General features: G+C 34.6%; 1 protein-coding gene across 3 annotated transcripts in view; it reads left to right on the top strand.

Moving 5' to 3' along the window:
- The window catches only part of KIDINS220 (kinase D interacting substrate 220), a 61,819-nt gene that overhangs the window by 34,057 nt on the left and 13,210 nt on the right, over positions 1 to 14,552 (top strand). Inside the window, exons 23-26 of one of the 3 annotated variants that reach the window (XM_087916896.1) lie at positions 7,370 to 7,548; positions 8,108 to 8,334; positions 9,794 to 9,904; positions 11,132 to 11,188. In XM_087916896.1, coding sequence (XP_087773022.1) covers positions 7,370 to 7,548; positions 8,108 to 8,334; positions 9,794 to 9,904; positions 11,132 to 11,188 — 574 coding nt within the window. The remainder of the gene's footprint in view (positions 1 to 7,369; positions 7,549 to 8,107; positions 8,335 to 9,793; positions 9,905 to 11,131; positions 11,189 to 14,552) is intronic. The other 2 variants (XM_026695260.2, XM_087916903.1) reach the window with 2 other exon arrangements.

The raw sequence follows: 14,552 nt of genomic DNA, 5'->3' as shown, positions 1-14,552 counted from the left end.
TTGCAGCAATTACTGCCTCAATGCGGCGTGGCATGGAAGCTATCAGCCTGTGGCACTGCTGAGGTATTATGGAAGACCAGGATGCTTCAGTGGTGGCCTTCAGCTCTTCTGCATTGTTCGGTCTCATGTCTCTCATCTTTCTCTTGGCAATCCCCCATAGATTCTCTATGGGGTTCAGGTCAGGTGAGTTTGCTGGCCAATCAAGCACAGTAATCCCATGGTCATTGAATCAGGTTTTGGTGCTTTTGGCAGTGTGGGCAGGTGCCAAGTCCTGCTGGAAAATGAAGTCAGCATCCCTATAAAGCTTGTCTGTGGAAGAAAGCATGAAGTGCTCCAAAATCTCCTGGTAGGCAGCTGCGTTGACCCTAGACTTAGTGAAGCACAGCAGATGACATGGCTCCCCAAATCAACACAGACTGTGGAAACTTCACACTGGACTTCAAGCATCTTGCAGTGTGTGCCTCTCCATTCTTCCTCTGGACTCTGGGTCCTTGGTTTCCAAATGAGATGCAAAAGTTGCTCTCATCAGAAAAGAGGACTTTGGACCACTGAGCAACAGACCAGTTCTTTAGCCCAGGTAAGACGCTTCTGACGTTTGTTGTTCAGGAGCGGCTTGACAAGAGGAATACGACATTTGAAGCCCATGTCCAGGATCCGTCTGTGTGTGGTGGCTCTTGATGCACTGACTCCAGCCTCAGTCCACTCCCTGTGAAAGTCCCCAACACTTTTGAATGGCCTTTTCCTGACAATCCTCTCCAGGTTGCGGTCAACCCTGCTGCTTGTGCACCTTTTTCTTCCATACTTTTCCCTTCCACATAACTTTCTATTAATGTGCTTTGATACAGCACTTTGGGAACATCCAACTTCTTTTGCAATTACCTTTTGAGGCTTTCCCTCTCATGGAGGGTGTCACTGATGGTTTTCTGCACAACTGTCAGGTCAGCAGTCTTTCCCATGATTGTGCTTCCTACTGAAACTGAGAGACCATTTAAAGGCTCAGGAACCCTTTGCAGGTGTTATGGCTTAATTAGCTGATTAGAGTGGGACACTTTGAGCCTAGAATATTGAATCTTTTCACAATATTCTAATTTTTTGAGATTGTGGATTTGGGGTTTCATGAGCTGTAAGCCATAATCATCACAATTATGACACATCACGGCTTGAACTATCTTGCTTTGCATGTAATGAATCTATCTCCTATATTGGTTTCATCTTTTAAGTGGCATTACTAAATAAATGAACTTTTGCACAATATTCTAATTTTTCGAGTTACACCTGTACTTTAAAATAAGTATGAATAATAAGTATCCCATGTATCTTTTAAATACTGTAATTAGTTTCCTTCTTCCAGTAGATGGCACTGCTATATTTTTATTAAGGAGACTGATGTAATACTGTTACAAATTTGATAGAAAATGTATGGTTAATCTCAGATCTCCAACTTAAAAAAAATAATTTTGTTATTTTAAATATTTGAATAGTTTTATTAATCCATTTCAAACAGAAATGTATAAAATAGAAATGAACAGTCACTGAAGAGGAAGGAAAAATGCATAATACATAAACATAAAAAGTAGAGTCTGGAACTGCACATCTATCCCAAGTTCACCTGATTTGTAAGTCTTTAAAATAGAAAAATAAACTTCCAATGTTCCCCAAGCCTGTGTATTTTTTCCCCAAAGAGAGCAATAATGTGACATTTTCTGATTAACAGAAAGCATACATTTTTTTCAAAATTGCTAAATCACTTCTCTGAAATACAATCCTTTACATATGGAATTGTAATATTTCCCATCTCCAGAAGTTAATGTATAATTCAGTTCAATATGTGTACCTTTAAAAACAGCTTACTCAGCAATTCTGTGAACATATTGTATACTATTTTTTCAAGAGGTACAAAGGAGAACATATCATAACATATGTGTTAGAATCCCTTTACATTTTTTGCAACACCAACACAAATAATGATCAGTCCATTCTTTACAAAAGCAGTCTAGAAGGTGTCAAGTAGATATGAAAAACAATATAATTAGATGGATTAATTTCAACTTTAAATTACAGATCATAAACTTAATATTCTTCAAAACTTGACTCCATTGGCTTGAAAAGACTGGTGTTTCCAATTCTTGATTATAAGCTTCTTGTATATTTGTTACAGATATTTTAAACCGTTCCTTTACCATTTCTCTTTTTGACAGAAGAAAAAAGCGGTTTGAATTGAATTCTTCAGTATTCATAATGTATCAGATATTTTAAAAGCTGTTAAAGCATCAGGTCCATATTGACCCATCAAAACATGGGTTTATTTCCATTGATGAATTGATGGTAAAGAAAATTATATTTGCAGAAGCTCAAAAAAAATCATTAAATAAAAACTGATTTCTTAATAAGATTCTGAATGAAAATTAAACCTATCACCTAACACAGCCCAAATATGTGTTACCTCTAGCAAAGTTGGAAACAGTAGTCCATTACTTAAAACTTAAAATATTTAAATAACTAAATACAAGAATGGCAATTTCTTTTCCTCCCCATATAACAATCATTACAATAAAATGTTGAATTTAAAGTGTAAGCTAGCAATATTTCTGAAAATCTGGAAGATCAAAATTCTTATCTGTCATAGACGAATGAATTTTAGAAAGAGATTTTAGGTATGATACCTCCTCAAATAAATTTTCTCAAAAGGACGTTGTAGAGCAGGGGTGACAAACTCAGGGTCTGTGGGCTGGATCCGGCCCGTGGGGTGCTTAGATCTGGCCAGTGGGGGCTTCCTGGAAATGAGCATGCAAGAAGGGACAGGGAAGGAGAAAGGGAAAGACAAAGAAAAATGGAAGAGAACAAGGAATTAAAAATAAGGAAAGGGGGAAAGAAGAAGAAAGGAAAATGAAGAGGGAGGGAGGGAAGGAAGGAAGGAAGGAAGGAAGGAAGGAAGGAAGGAAGGAAGGAAGATTTTAATGAGAGTGAGGGAAGATCTGAGGGAAGTCCTCTCTTAGTACTTGGCCACCACAGTTGCCTCCAACACAAGTGTCGTCGAGCTGGCCCTGATGACCCCGGCCATACACCCCGTCCCACCCCAAGGTCAAACACAACCCCAATGTGGCCCTCAATGAAATTGAATTTGACACCCCTGTGGTAGAGCAGATGTGTCAAACAAGCAGCCCGTGGGTCGAATCCAGTCTTGGAGATGGAGACGGATCAGCCCATGCTGTCCTACACCAGCTCACCTTAGCCACACCCACCCAGTTGGCCACAATGACCAGGACACAAGGCCCCCCCAAGGGCAAACAAAATCCTGATATGGCCTGCAATGGGATTGAGTTTGAAACCCCTGTTGTAGGGGTTAACTTTATGGTTTAGTATTTATGAATGATTAAAAATATTGATGCTGTCAGACATGTCTTATGCAGATGCAATATCATAACTCAAGGAAACCACAAATTGAAAATCTTAAGCCAAAGGTGAACTAAGTTCATTTATAATTTGTGGAGCATTCTGGACTGTTTTCTTTGTCTGTGTTAGATTCGAACAGCAGGCTGGCTGTGGCACTCACTCCAACTGAGTGCTTACCTGATGTCCAATGGTTACATTAGAAGAACTGACAGTTTTGAAATAACTTTTGAGGCATGTGATTTAGTTAACAGATGGCTAATGCATTAATTTTATGTTGCTGGATTACTATGGCTTTTGTTACCCATCATATTTCATGAACAGCTAGGAATATATGAGACACTATTTCATTTACCAAACATTTAAATGTCATCTACATTTATCTGCATGACATTTAAGGTTTTGAGATTCTGAGCATTGAAAGCAGTTGGTGTTTTCATGTTTTCATTTCACAGGTTTTTATTTTATTTATTTTTGTTCTGCCTTTTATCCAAGAAACTGTGGTAGAATGTATTCACATGTTAGTGGTTAGGCTGAGAGATAAAAGTTTGGCTCAGTGTCACCCAATAAGCATCATGGCTGACTAAGAATTTGATTGTAGCTCCACAGATCTATTCTAATATTGTAGCAATAGCACCATATTTGGAAAACAAAAAAGTACAAAAATATTTTGGGATCTAGAGCTTCAGGAAAGTATCAGGTTACTGGCTAACTAAAGGTTTGTATTTGCATTATTTCTATTTGTAACAATCTGAATTTGGTACTGGAACCTTCTGTTTATTTTTCTCTTTATCAGTACCAGTGAAATAATAAAAGTCCATCTTGAGGAATTTAGGACTAAGCCAAAAATTGAAGAAGTAGCTGTTTATGATTCTGCCTTTTGACCCTTATAAAATGAATATTTCTATGTGTTTTTTTTTTGTAAGAAGCTTGAAGCTCTCTGAAAATGTTCTGTCCAACTCCAGTGATAGAGTTGCACTTGTGTTTAATATGGAGCATAAAGTTGTCCTTGACTTCTTAAGTAATATCACATAATTAAACCTTAGAGGACATCACTATTCTTGATGTTGAAACAACCACCCATTCGAAGTAATCCAGGATTGAACATTGTGAGCAACAATTGGATTTCTGAGTTGTTGATTTCTTGAAAACATTGCTTTTACAATAATAATATATTCATTAAAAAAATTTGGTGCAACCTTATGATGTTTGCCATGTAATTTACCAAGAAAATGCAATGACTTCACAGGCACATGTTGATATATTTATCAATGTTTCCATTACAAAATGATTATATAAAATGTTTTAATTTGTGGTTTGCTCCTTTATTTTTAACTGACCTTCTGAAAGCTTGATCCTGAAAGACAGGATAAATATGTATGAGTTTGTGTATGTGTACCAAAAAAAGTTATTTGCTGTTTTTATATATGTTCCTTATGCTGTTAGCTATTGAATAAGGTTTTAAATTGTAATATTTCTAATTCAGATCAATCCTGTTGGTTTATTATAATTTGAAAAGGGATTGCACTAATAAAGAATAGTTTAAACATATAATTTTCATTAAATATGAATCAGTACAAAATCAGAACAATTTTTACCACCATATTTAAAGTTCCTTTTTCCATAAAAAGCCTCATTTATTTTTACAGTAATTTGAGGTTACATATATGTGCCTTATTCATCTGTAAGAAAGAATGTCAATTCTTGGTGTTTAGTGAAGTTGCTTTTGTTAAATAATTTTCTAAATTGTTCAACTTTTAGCAAATGACACTGGATACTAACATTAGAAAGCAATTTAATCTAATTAAGTAGATCCTTATATAAACTATTGGAACATTAAGATGACAAACTGTTCATCTAGGGTTACTTTAATTGGGACAATTATTGTAATTTTGCTGCAATTATGTGTTTAGTTAAAAGCTTTTGTCCCAGATCTTTTTTTGCTGTTGTTGTTAATGTATACATAACAGAAAAAGCTGAAATTAAAATTTAAGTATGTTTCTCTATTTTTGCAGTGTTGTATTTAGAAATGTAATAATTATGCATTCTATATAAATTGTTTTTAAAAAAGAGAACGTGGGCAAGATACTGTATATCATGAGTTGCTTTCCAGTAGATGGTAGTAGTGGTTTTTTTATTTTTTAGGTAACTTAATTGGTTTTCTATTTAACTATTGATGGGAAAGTGCATGAATTTTATTAAAATAATTTTGATATGATTTAAACAATGTGGCCACAACCTTAAACTGGTTGGAATTTCTGATTATTTGCTTATTTTCTATTGGGAAAAATCCTTCAATCTCAGGGACAATTATTTGAGGAGGGGGGAGATTTAATGAAGTTTATTCATATGTGTCATATAGTGTAACCGGATATAAATCCCAAGGGAAATTTTTTCTTAATCTTATTTCTTTTTTTGCTTCTTGGCTTCAAGTTACTTTACAGCTTATAAAATAGTATAATTCCAACTATATGTACAGTTCAGTGAAAGACTATTCATCTTTTGCATTTTCTGAATTTTTCATATCTTTGCCATTGAATGTTTCAGGGCTTTCTTTGAATTCTTGCAATAGTTAGATCTGAGTTAGATGCTTGCTTCATTTAATCTCAAAAAAAGTAATCCAATCATACAGCGTGCCAGTGTGGAAAAATAATCATCCCTCAGTTTCATTAACTGTTTATACCACCTTTAGCTGCAGTAACTGCAGCCAAGTACTTCCTGACTCCTATAATCATACTTACAGTTGGTGATCAGTCTCTCACAAATTTGATTCCTTCCTCCATGGTGAACTGCATCAAATCAGTGATAGGTAAAGGTTTTTAGCATGAGCTGCTTATTTCAGTTCTTGCTGCAGCATTTCTGAGGGGTTTAAGCCTCAACTTTGTTGCTTGTTGCCATCAGTCACATTGTTCTACTTTCTCCTGATGTATAAAAATAGAAGGCCTCTTGCTGCTTTTATTTAAAACTCTGATTTGCTGTCCCATTTGTTATGTTGAAATTCTACTCTTTGTCTGAAAATTGAGATAGTGATATTTGGATGTATACTTTTTAATTAGCTTCTTTTTTTTGTTCATCAGAGTCTCTTCCTCAGGTAGATCCAACATATCCAGTTGGATATGTTGAAGTAGGTTGTAAGGTATATTAATAGACTCTTGAAATCTTATTCAGATTTCATTGTGCTCTGTATTGAAGTAGAGTTATGTTGAGTTTCTTTCTCATGTTTTCTTCAAGCCTGGTCTGTGTAATCTCCTCTCCAAGTCCTCCTTAATAGTTATTTCCTTTCTTTCTTAACAGCTTACTCATATCTTCCAAGGTCAGCTCTAAATTCCTTTATAAGTATTCTCTTGGTTGATTATAATACTCTTTTTTTTCAGAAGTGGCCTTTATTTTCTTTTTTTCTTTTTACAAAAGTTCATAAATTACATTAATATCTTTTAGCAGAATAGCTTAATGTATTAAGCTCAAAAGGTTAGAATAGAGATTTTGATGTATAAACTATCCGTAGGCTATTGGCTTCTGAACAGAAGCATTGTTTAACATACGCAGAACACTATTCACATTCAGTTTTAAGCAGAGCTGGCATTAAAATTCAGCTAATTTGCTTCATGTGACTTCTCAGCTGTGGTTTTTCATTTAAAGTCTTTAGCTCCTTTTCTTTTTGGAGTCTTGTTTGACAAAAATCAGATGGTTGACACATTTAACTCTTTGTTCTCTGATATAATTATATTTGTACTAATTTTAGGCATGATTGCATAGATGATGTAGATTTTTAAAAACTCTTGTTTATAGGTTCAATTTATAGATAACTTGGTTTCTTGTGTATAGTTGTTTATAATTTCAAATACAATTTTAAAAAAATTAAGACAGAAAAACAAGAATTCTAAAATGAACTTCTCTAGCCAGATTGAAAACACACCATATATGTGTAAATAGTATTAGACAAGGCTTTCTAATCTGGAACTTTCTTTGCCTTCTTTAGAATTTCAAAGAATATTCCAACAACTAAAGATGTTGAACCTTTACTAGAAATTGATGGTGATATTCGAAATTTTGAAGTTTTTTTGTCATCACGAACTCCAGTCCTTATAGCACGAGATGTAAAAACGTTTTTACCATGTACAGTGAATCTTGATCCCAAACTGCGAGAAATTATTGCAGGTAATATATCACCAATTAATTATACAATAAATTTTACTATTACCAAAAAAACCACCCTTTTTCTAAGTTCCCCAAAACTTACTGAAATATATCAGAGCAAATCTTTATGCAATCATTATTTGCAATTATCCTTTCAATAATTAATGATGTAAGTATCTTACATTTTGGTTGTCCTCTTAGCTTCTATTACTGTTAGCTTTGGAGAGATGCGTCAGTTAAGCAATTGAGAGCTCATACTTGCATGTAGTTTATGTAGCCCTAGTAGTTACTATATTGATGTAGAAAATTTTTTTTGTAAAGAAATTGACTCTGGGTTTTCTCAAGTAAAAAATTCCTCTTTAAGAATCTGCATGGTATTAAGCAATAAAACAAAAAATACCATGTATCTACAAACTTAACTGTAATTTTTCAGGTATTCCATCATTTTATTTTAGTTTTATATTTTAAAAATAGAATGCAAGAAATTTGATTTCAGATTAATCCATTCTTTCACTTTGTGTTTATCAGTTGATTAGTTATAACTTCTCTAACAATTACACTGGTGCATTGAATATTTCAGATGTCCGGGCTGCAAGAGACCAAATTAATATTGCAGCAATTCCATATCCTGCAATGCCTATACAAGATGCGGCTCCCAGAGCATCATCAGTATTTAGTCAGCCATCATCAGCCTGCTCTTCAACCCATTCTTTTAATGGACCTTTCAATGGAGGAGTTGTATCACCACAGCCCCATAGCAGCTACTACAGTGGAATGACAGGACCACAGCATCCATTTTATAACAGAGTAAGAAACAATAGCAGTTTAACATCTGCACTCTTTTATTTAGTTTGGGTGTCATACCTGGTTAGAAATCCTATATCTTAGCAGAAGAAAGGCAGTAACGATAGCTATCTGCTGATTGTATTTGTAAATAGTGTTATAGTGCAAGTGTGTGTAGAAATTAATATTTTTATATTATCAATAGGCAGTTAAATGAACAAAGTTTTAAGATTTGCAGATTTAATTAGCCCTGCAGAAAAGAAGTCCTCTTTATCTTAAAGTCAAGCATAGATTAAAATGATTATTAAATTGCCCATGTATATAATTATAGACTCGTGTTTACTTGTTTAAGTGACATGGGCTTTCTCAAAAGTTCAGCGTGTTGTCTGTGTAATACATTAAACATTTTTGAAAAATGGATTGAACAAAGTTATTATTTTGAATAATTCAGTTGCTCAATTAAAATGAACTAAATGTTAATAAACATATAACTTCCCATTCACTCTTTTCAAAGTGTAAACAGTCAGACTAAGAAGTCTTATAACTTTTGTTTTATCTAACAGTAATACTCTTGTGGGCATATCATATATTAAGTTTCAAATTATGAGATGATATATTTCTTTTTCAGTAATGCAATACTGGTTTTTAATTTCATTTTGATTAATTGAAGGACTTCCTGGATTGATTGCTTATTCTCTGAAAAGTTGTATACACGGACAAAATGCTTATTTGCATTTCAACACTGAGATGCAGTGAATGTATGCAAATTCATTTTGTATCAGCTTGTATTCTAAAGGAATCTAATTCAACTTCTAATGCACTCTAAAATTGAAGCTGCAGTCTTGCAGGACCAAGTAGGACCTACTGAGAGATGATATCAATAATATCTTTTAAATTCAGGTATTTTACTATGTCAGTCCAGATTCAAATAATAATTTTCAAAACAGATTAATTTTTAAAGGGGTATACAGTGTTTCTTGAATTTTTATCCAATAGGGAATGAGATACAGTTCTGTAATTGGTATAAAAATTAAATGCAAATTACTGCATGGATTCTCACTTTTATAAGAGACCTTCTGAAATGATTCCAAAATTCTTAACCATGGTTTCAGTCCGATTTGCTTCTAGGGATAATACTACCATTGGAAAGGAACAGAAGTGATTTACATTGCTAGACTGCCTTTTAGCAATTCTAAACCGTATTAAAAGTTTTTATTGAAGCTATGTACATGTTATCATTCATTATAAAAATGTTTAATTTTAATGTTTGTCTGTCATCGAACCTATATGAAACTTTCCTGTTGATTTCAAATGGGGTAGGTAACTATTTAGTTATTTCACATTTTGATCATTTCCAGATATGACTGCCTAATTACCCAAGGAACTAAACCATTATGTTTTACATTTTTAAATTAGCATTTGTTGAATTAAGTTCTTTTGATTTTTGTAATGGTCCCTTTTTGTTACATGTTTCTTTCCATAGCCATTCTTTGCCCCATATGTTTACATGCCAAGGTATTACCCTGGCAGTTCTCATCTCACCTCCCGTCCATCACTAAAACCGAATTTGTCCAGGGAACAAAGCAATGGTCTAGTAAGTATCTTGTAAAGTAAATGAACATATTAATTTACATAAGATTAGTAAGTAATACAAGAATAAATATGTTTAATTGTGGCACATGTATACCTAAACTATATTTTCTTTAGAAATATTATTGGAACACTTAAAATAAAAGTTAGTTAAGACAGTACAATGTATCTTGTTCCACTTTTAAAACATTTGTATGTTAGGTTTCACTTGCTATATTCAAATTGATGCATTTCTAACATAAGAAAAGAAATACCTTTAAGTTAGTGTAAGTAAATTAGTAATTGTAAAGACAAACAGTTGAGTAAAGTATATTATATTTAAAATAGATAGGGAAGTTTACTTCTAGTTTCGTTGAAGCAGAATTCTTATTTTATGTCAGGTTAAAAATTGAGCCTTACATACATTTTCATAATTGCACCGTACTTTGGTACATTTAAAATCTTTTAACAGTAACTTATCAGCTTGTCCCTAGCTAGTCTCTGAAATTATTAAGCAAGATCAGGCCTGAATAGTACAACTTGAATTAAAAAAACCCAGGGCATCCCAGAAATGTAGACTACATTAGAGATTAAAAACTTCCAGAAGAAGACAGTACCAAGTTACCCCCCATATTATTGACAAGCTGCAATTCAAGGAAGACATGAGGTCAAGTAAGACTCAGAAGAGATTTTTTATTATCTTCATAGGAATTTATGTTGAAGCAATTGACGTTCCAGAAAGAAATAAGAAATATTAGGAAAAATGGTGGATTTAGAATGAAATTATACAGAGACTTTTATACTTCGTTTTAAAATAAATCAAAATCAGATGTAATCACCTCTAGGCATGATGGCCACAGGTGACAGACATATTTGTTTGGGAAGATACTTTCTTCCTAACAAGGAAGTGACATTTTGATCATATGTGTCCCTTCTTCTTCACTTATAGACACGTAGTAATTTGCACAAAACATTTTTTCTCCAGTTCAGATATAATAGAAAGTTGTGGTTTATTGTTAAACTAAAATGTTAAATGGAGAATTGGCATGAATATAGGAAAGAGAGAGGAAAAAATGCAAACAAATAAAATGATCAATATAGCTGTTCCATTTTTAACCCTGGCTTAAAATATTCTGTGTACGGAATGATACATTCCTTGATACATCTTCATTCATTGTTTATTTTTATTTTTGTGTGTGTGTTTGTGTGTCAACATTTTGTCCAAGTCATAATGATTTGTTGTTGTTGTTAGGATATTATCAAGGAGGATATTGATGAGTGGCTTCCGATATCCACAGAGCCCTCAATGGTAAAAATGTAGTCATGTGGTGTGGAACTGTAGCATCTCATTGCTTCCTCAACAATAATGAATTTGCTTTAATTATAACTGCCGTTCACTAATTCTGCATCAGTGGCTTGATGGACAAATAGTATAGATGAAGACTAATAAGCATAGTTTGTGAATGAATTGGCTAATACCCTGCTTATAGAATATATTATTTACATTTTCCATGCTTCCTTTCAGTAGTCTATCAAAAACAGTTATTTTTAGTAATATAAAGCGTGTTACATCTTCATTAGTAGGGTTTTTTTTTCTGTTCATGAAACACATTTGATATATTCAGATTTACGTTGTCAAACAATTTGTGTACTGCTGAGCTTCTAACACAAGGAAGTTTACACTTACCATGACACACCATCATACTTTAAAGTAACATTGTATTGGCTATTCAGTTCTGTAGAAGTGATTAGCTGATGCTTTCTCTAAATAATTTGGTCAAATAAAACCTGTGCTTTCTCAGTTACACCCATGGAGTTATTGCAGTTGACAAACCATAAAGCTGATTTTAGGCAGTAGTGATGTTGGAATATACTCCTGCTGAGCTTGCACAGAAGGCTGGCTTCACATATTTATATTATTGTCACACTGTGGTTTACAAGTGTTTCCATAGGTTATATTAAACATGAATCTTACTTCCCATATATCCATCTTTTCTAAAAAAACATTAATTTGAAATCTGCTCTTTGTAGCTGTGTGTAAATACATGCTTGACATTACCTGCAAAAATGATTGACCATCCTTTTATTGATTTTAGTCTGTTTTTTAAAAAAATGATTTTGATTTTATAGTCCTATGTTAAATATTCCTGTTATAAAAAGAAAGTCTTTTACAACTTTGCAAACACTTCAGAGAAAATGATTATATCCTGCTATAATCCCCTCTACTATGCTCACTGCAATGTAGATTATGAGTCTCTGTTAGATTGTATGCCGATATATTTCAAAGACATATCCCAGTCTGTACCATCCCCTGGTTCGCCTACTGTTCATTTGACAGCAGATTTAACCTCTTGGAACATGCTTGGTATCATTCATAGACTGCTGCACACAAAAAAAATAGGATTATTATGCTTTAAGGTGGGGAAATCCACCATAATACTTCAGTTTAATAGATTTGTATCTGTACAGAAGGTCATGCTACTGCATAATCAAGCATTAAACAGATGGACACCACACACATTTCTGTGTATACTGCAGTGACATACAGCCTTATTGCTTTAAGTAATTAATGTAAGGCAGTTCATTTCTGCTGAGAAGAGGCCCACCTCTTAGATGAACTCATAATGCTGAAAGAAATGTACTATGAATTGTATTCTTTAATTGTATTCTTTTAAGCCAAGTGATCAACACATTTGATGTAAGCATTTTGTTCCAAGTGATAATTTGACAAAATGTGAGTAAATTCATTTGTCTGCTTTGAAGGAGGCATGGAATTTTTTTAAATTTGTAAGGTATTATTAATGGGCTTTGAATGTGTACAGGAAATAATTTTAAATAACCTGAAATATGTGCTTGCAATTTCTAATGGCAACAAATCCTAGGTTCCTTTGAGGGATCCTTGGTGCTTTCTGCAAGGGTGGGATGCTACCAGTTCTGCCTGGCTCTATAGAACTGGTAGCTCTGAAGAGCAGCAAACACCAAACTGGTTCTGTGTTTGCTGCTGTTTGGCCCACCCGCCTGGGCTCTTACCTGTTCTTTATTTCCTGCTTTTTCAATCTCAGCTCCTTTGCGTGGCACAGCTGAGGTTGAAAAAGCAGGGAAAAAGTGGCTTTTCAACTGTCTGAGCAGCACTTAAGGATTTTTATATGTGTGCATAGCGTGCGTCAGGTGCATGTGTGCGCAAAGCACGCAAGCACACGCAAAACATAGTCACCAAACTGATAGTAAAACCGATTGAATCCTACTCCTGGCTCCCTGGCCTTGGTTGTTTTCTTGCAGATGTTCATTACCCAAACTATATAACATCTTCAATGCTACTCTAGCACTGATGATATTACTTAGTTTGGATAATGAAACATCTGCAAGAAAACCACCAAGGTCAGGGAACATCAAAGACTCCTCATTTCAACCCTGAGCTACAAATATTCTCCTTTATTGCTAATTTTCTTTGTTATTGCAAAACCATATAGATGTGATGACCTGGAGCATGGCACAAAGGCAACATAGTCAAATAAGCAAGAAGAGTCCTTTTATTATCTCCAGCTTTGCCCCTAATGTCCAGGTTACCTTTGGCTGGAGAAAAACTGTCCCAGGAACAGTCTTTTAAGTGATGGAAATTCAGTCTGAAAACAAAGTACATACAAACTGTAACTAAAAATCCAAACAAACCAAGCTGCAGTAATTAACTTGACAGGGCAGGAGAAGAAATTGCAGACTTGAAAGCACAGCAAAACACACACAGTTGGGAAGATGCCAGGAACACAGATAAGCCTCGATGAAACCAGATAATTCATGATTTGCTCCCAACAACTTGCTGTGCGCAGCTTCCCTTTTTAAACACTGTTCCCAGCTGCAGCTAATGAAGGGAATCGGCCCTTTCCTCCCCCATAAGCCATGCAACTCAGGTTGCTCCCTTCTCTATTGCTCCCTGCGTGCCCTAGGATGAAGAGGGTGGGCCTGGGTCTTCCTCCAAACCCCCCTTCCCTTGCTCTACCTCTCTCCTGCTCTGCCCAGCTGGACTTTGCCCTTCTCCAATTTCTTCCACAGCCAACAGAGCCACACTCCCTGTCAGCTGATCGGCCTTCCCCCTCTGAATCAGATTCTGACAGGGGCATGACAATAGCTTATCAATGTTGGTAAAGTAAACTGGAATAAATCAGGTTTATTAGATATGTTTCTCCTATAGTTTATCTTTAGAAAAAGGATGTTGATATCTAATTTTATTATCAAAATAGCTGGAGGAAAAACAAAAATGAAGGCAGGAGTGTCTGAAAAGATTAGCACTGTGTGAAAGTAAGCATTTATTCTGTATTAGAAAGTAAATTTTTCTCAAGTAGAAGCACAATAAAAATAGCCACAGTGTTATCTTTTTGGCTTATTTTCATTGTGCATGTAGCACACACAAAACATTTTTTTACAATAAGTCCTGGAGAAATTGTTTGGAATAAGCAGCTGAATCACTAGCAATAGCAATAGCACTTAGACCTGTATACTGCTTTACAGTGCTTTACAGCCCTCTCTAAGTGGTTTACAGATTCAGCATATTGGCCCCATCAATTTAGGCCTTCACCTTGGAAGGATGGAATGCTGAGTCAACCTTGAGCCTGGTGAGATTTGAACTGCCAAATTGCTGGCAGTCTGCAGTTAGCAGAAGTAGCCTGCAATGCTGCATT

This window comes from Pseudonaja textilis, chromosome 1 (assembly GCF_049901715.1).
Source record: "Pseudonaja textilis isolate UNSWEBS1 chromosome 1, rPseTex1.2, whole genome shotgun sequence".
Classification (NCBI taxonomy): Eukaryota; Metazoa; Chordata; class Lepidosauria; order Squamata; family Elapidae; genus Pseudonaja; species Pseudonaja textilis.
The sequence above is the reverse complement of the archived record's forward strand: the minus strand, read 5'-3'. Positions and strand labels throughout refer to the sequence as shown.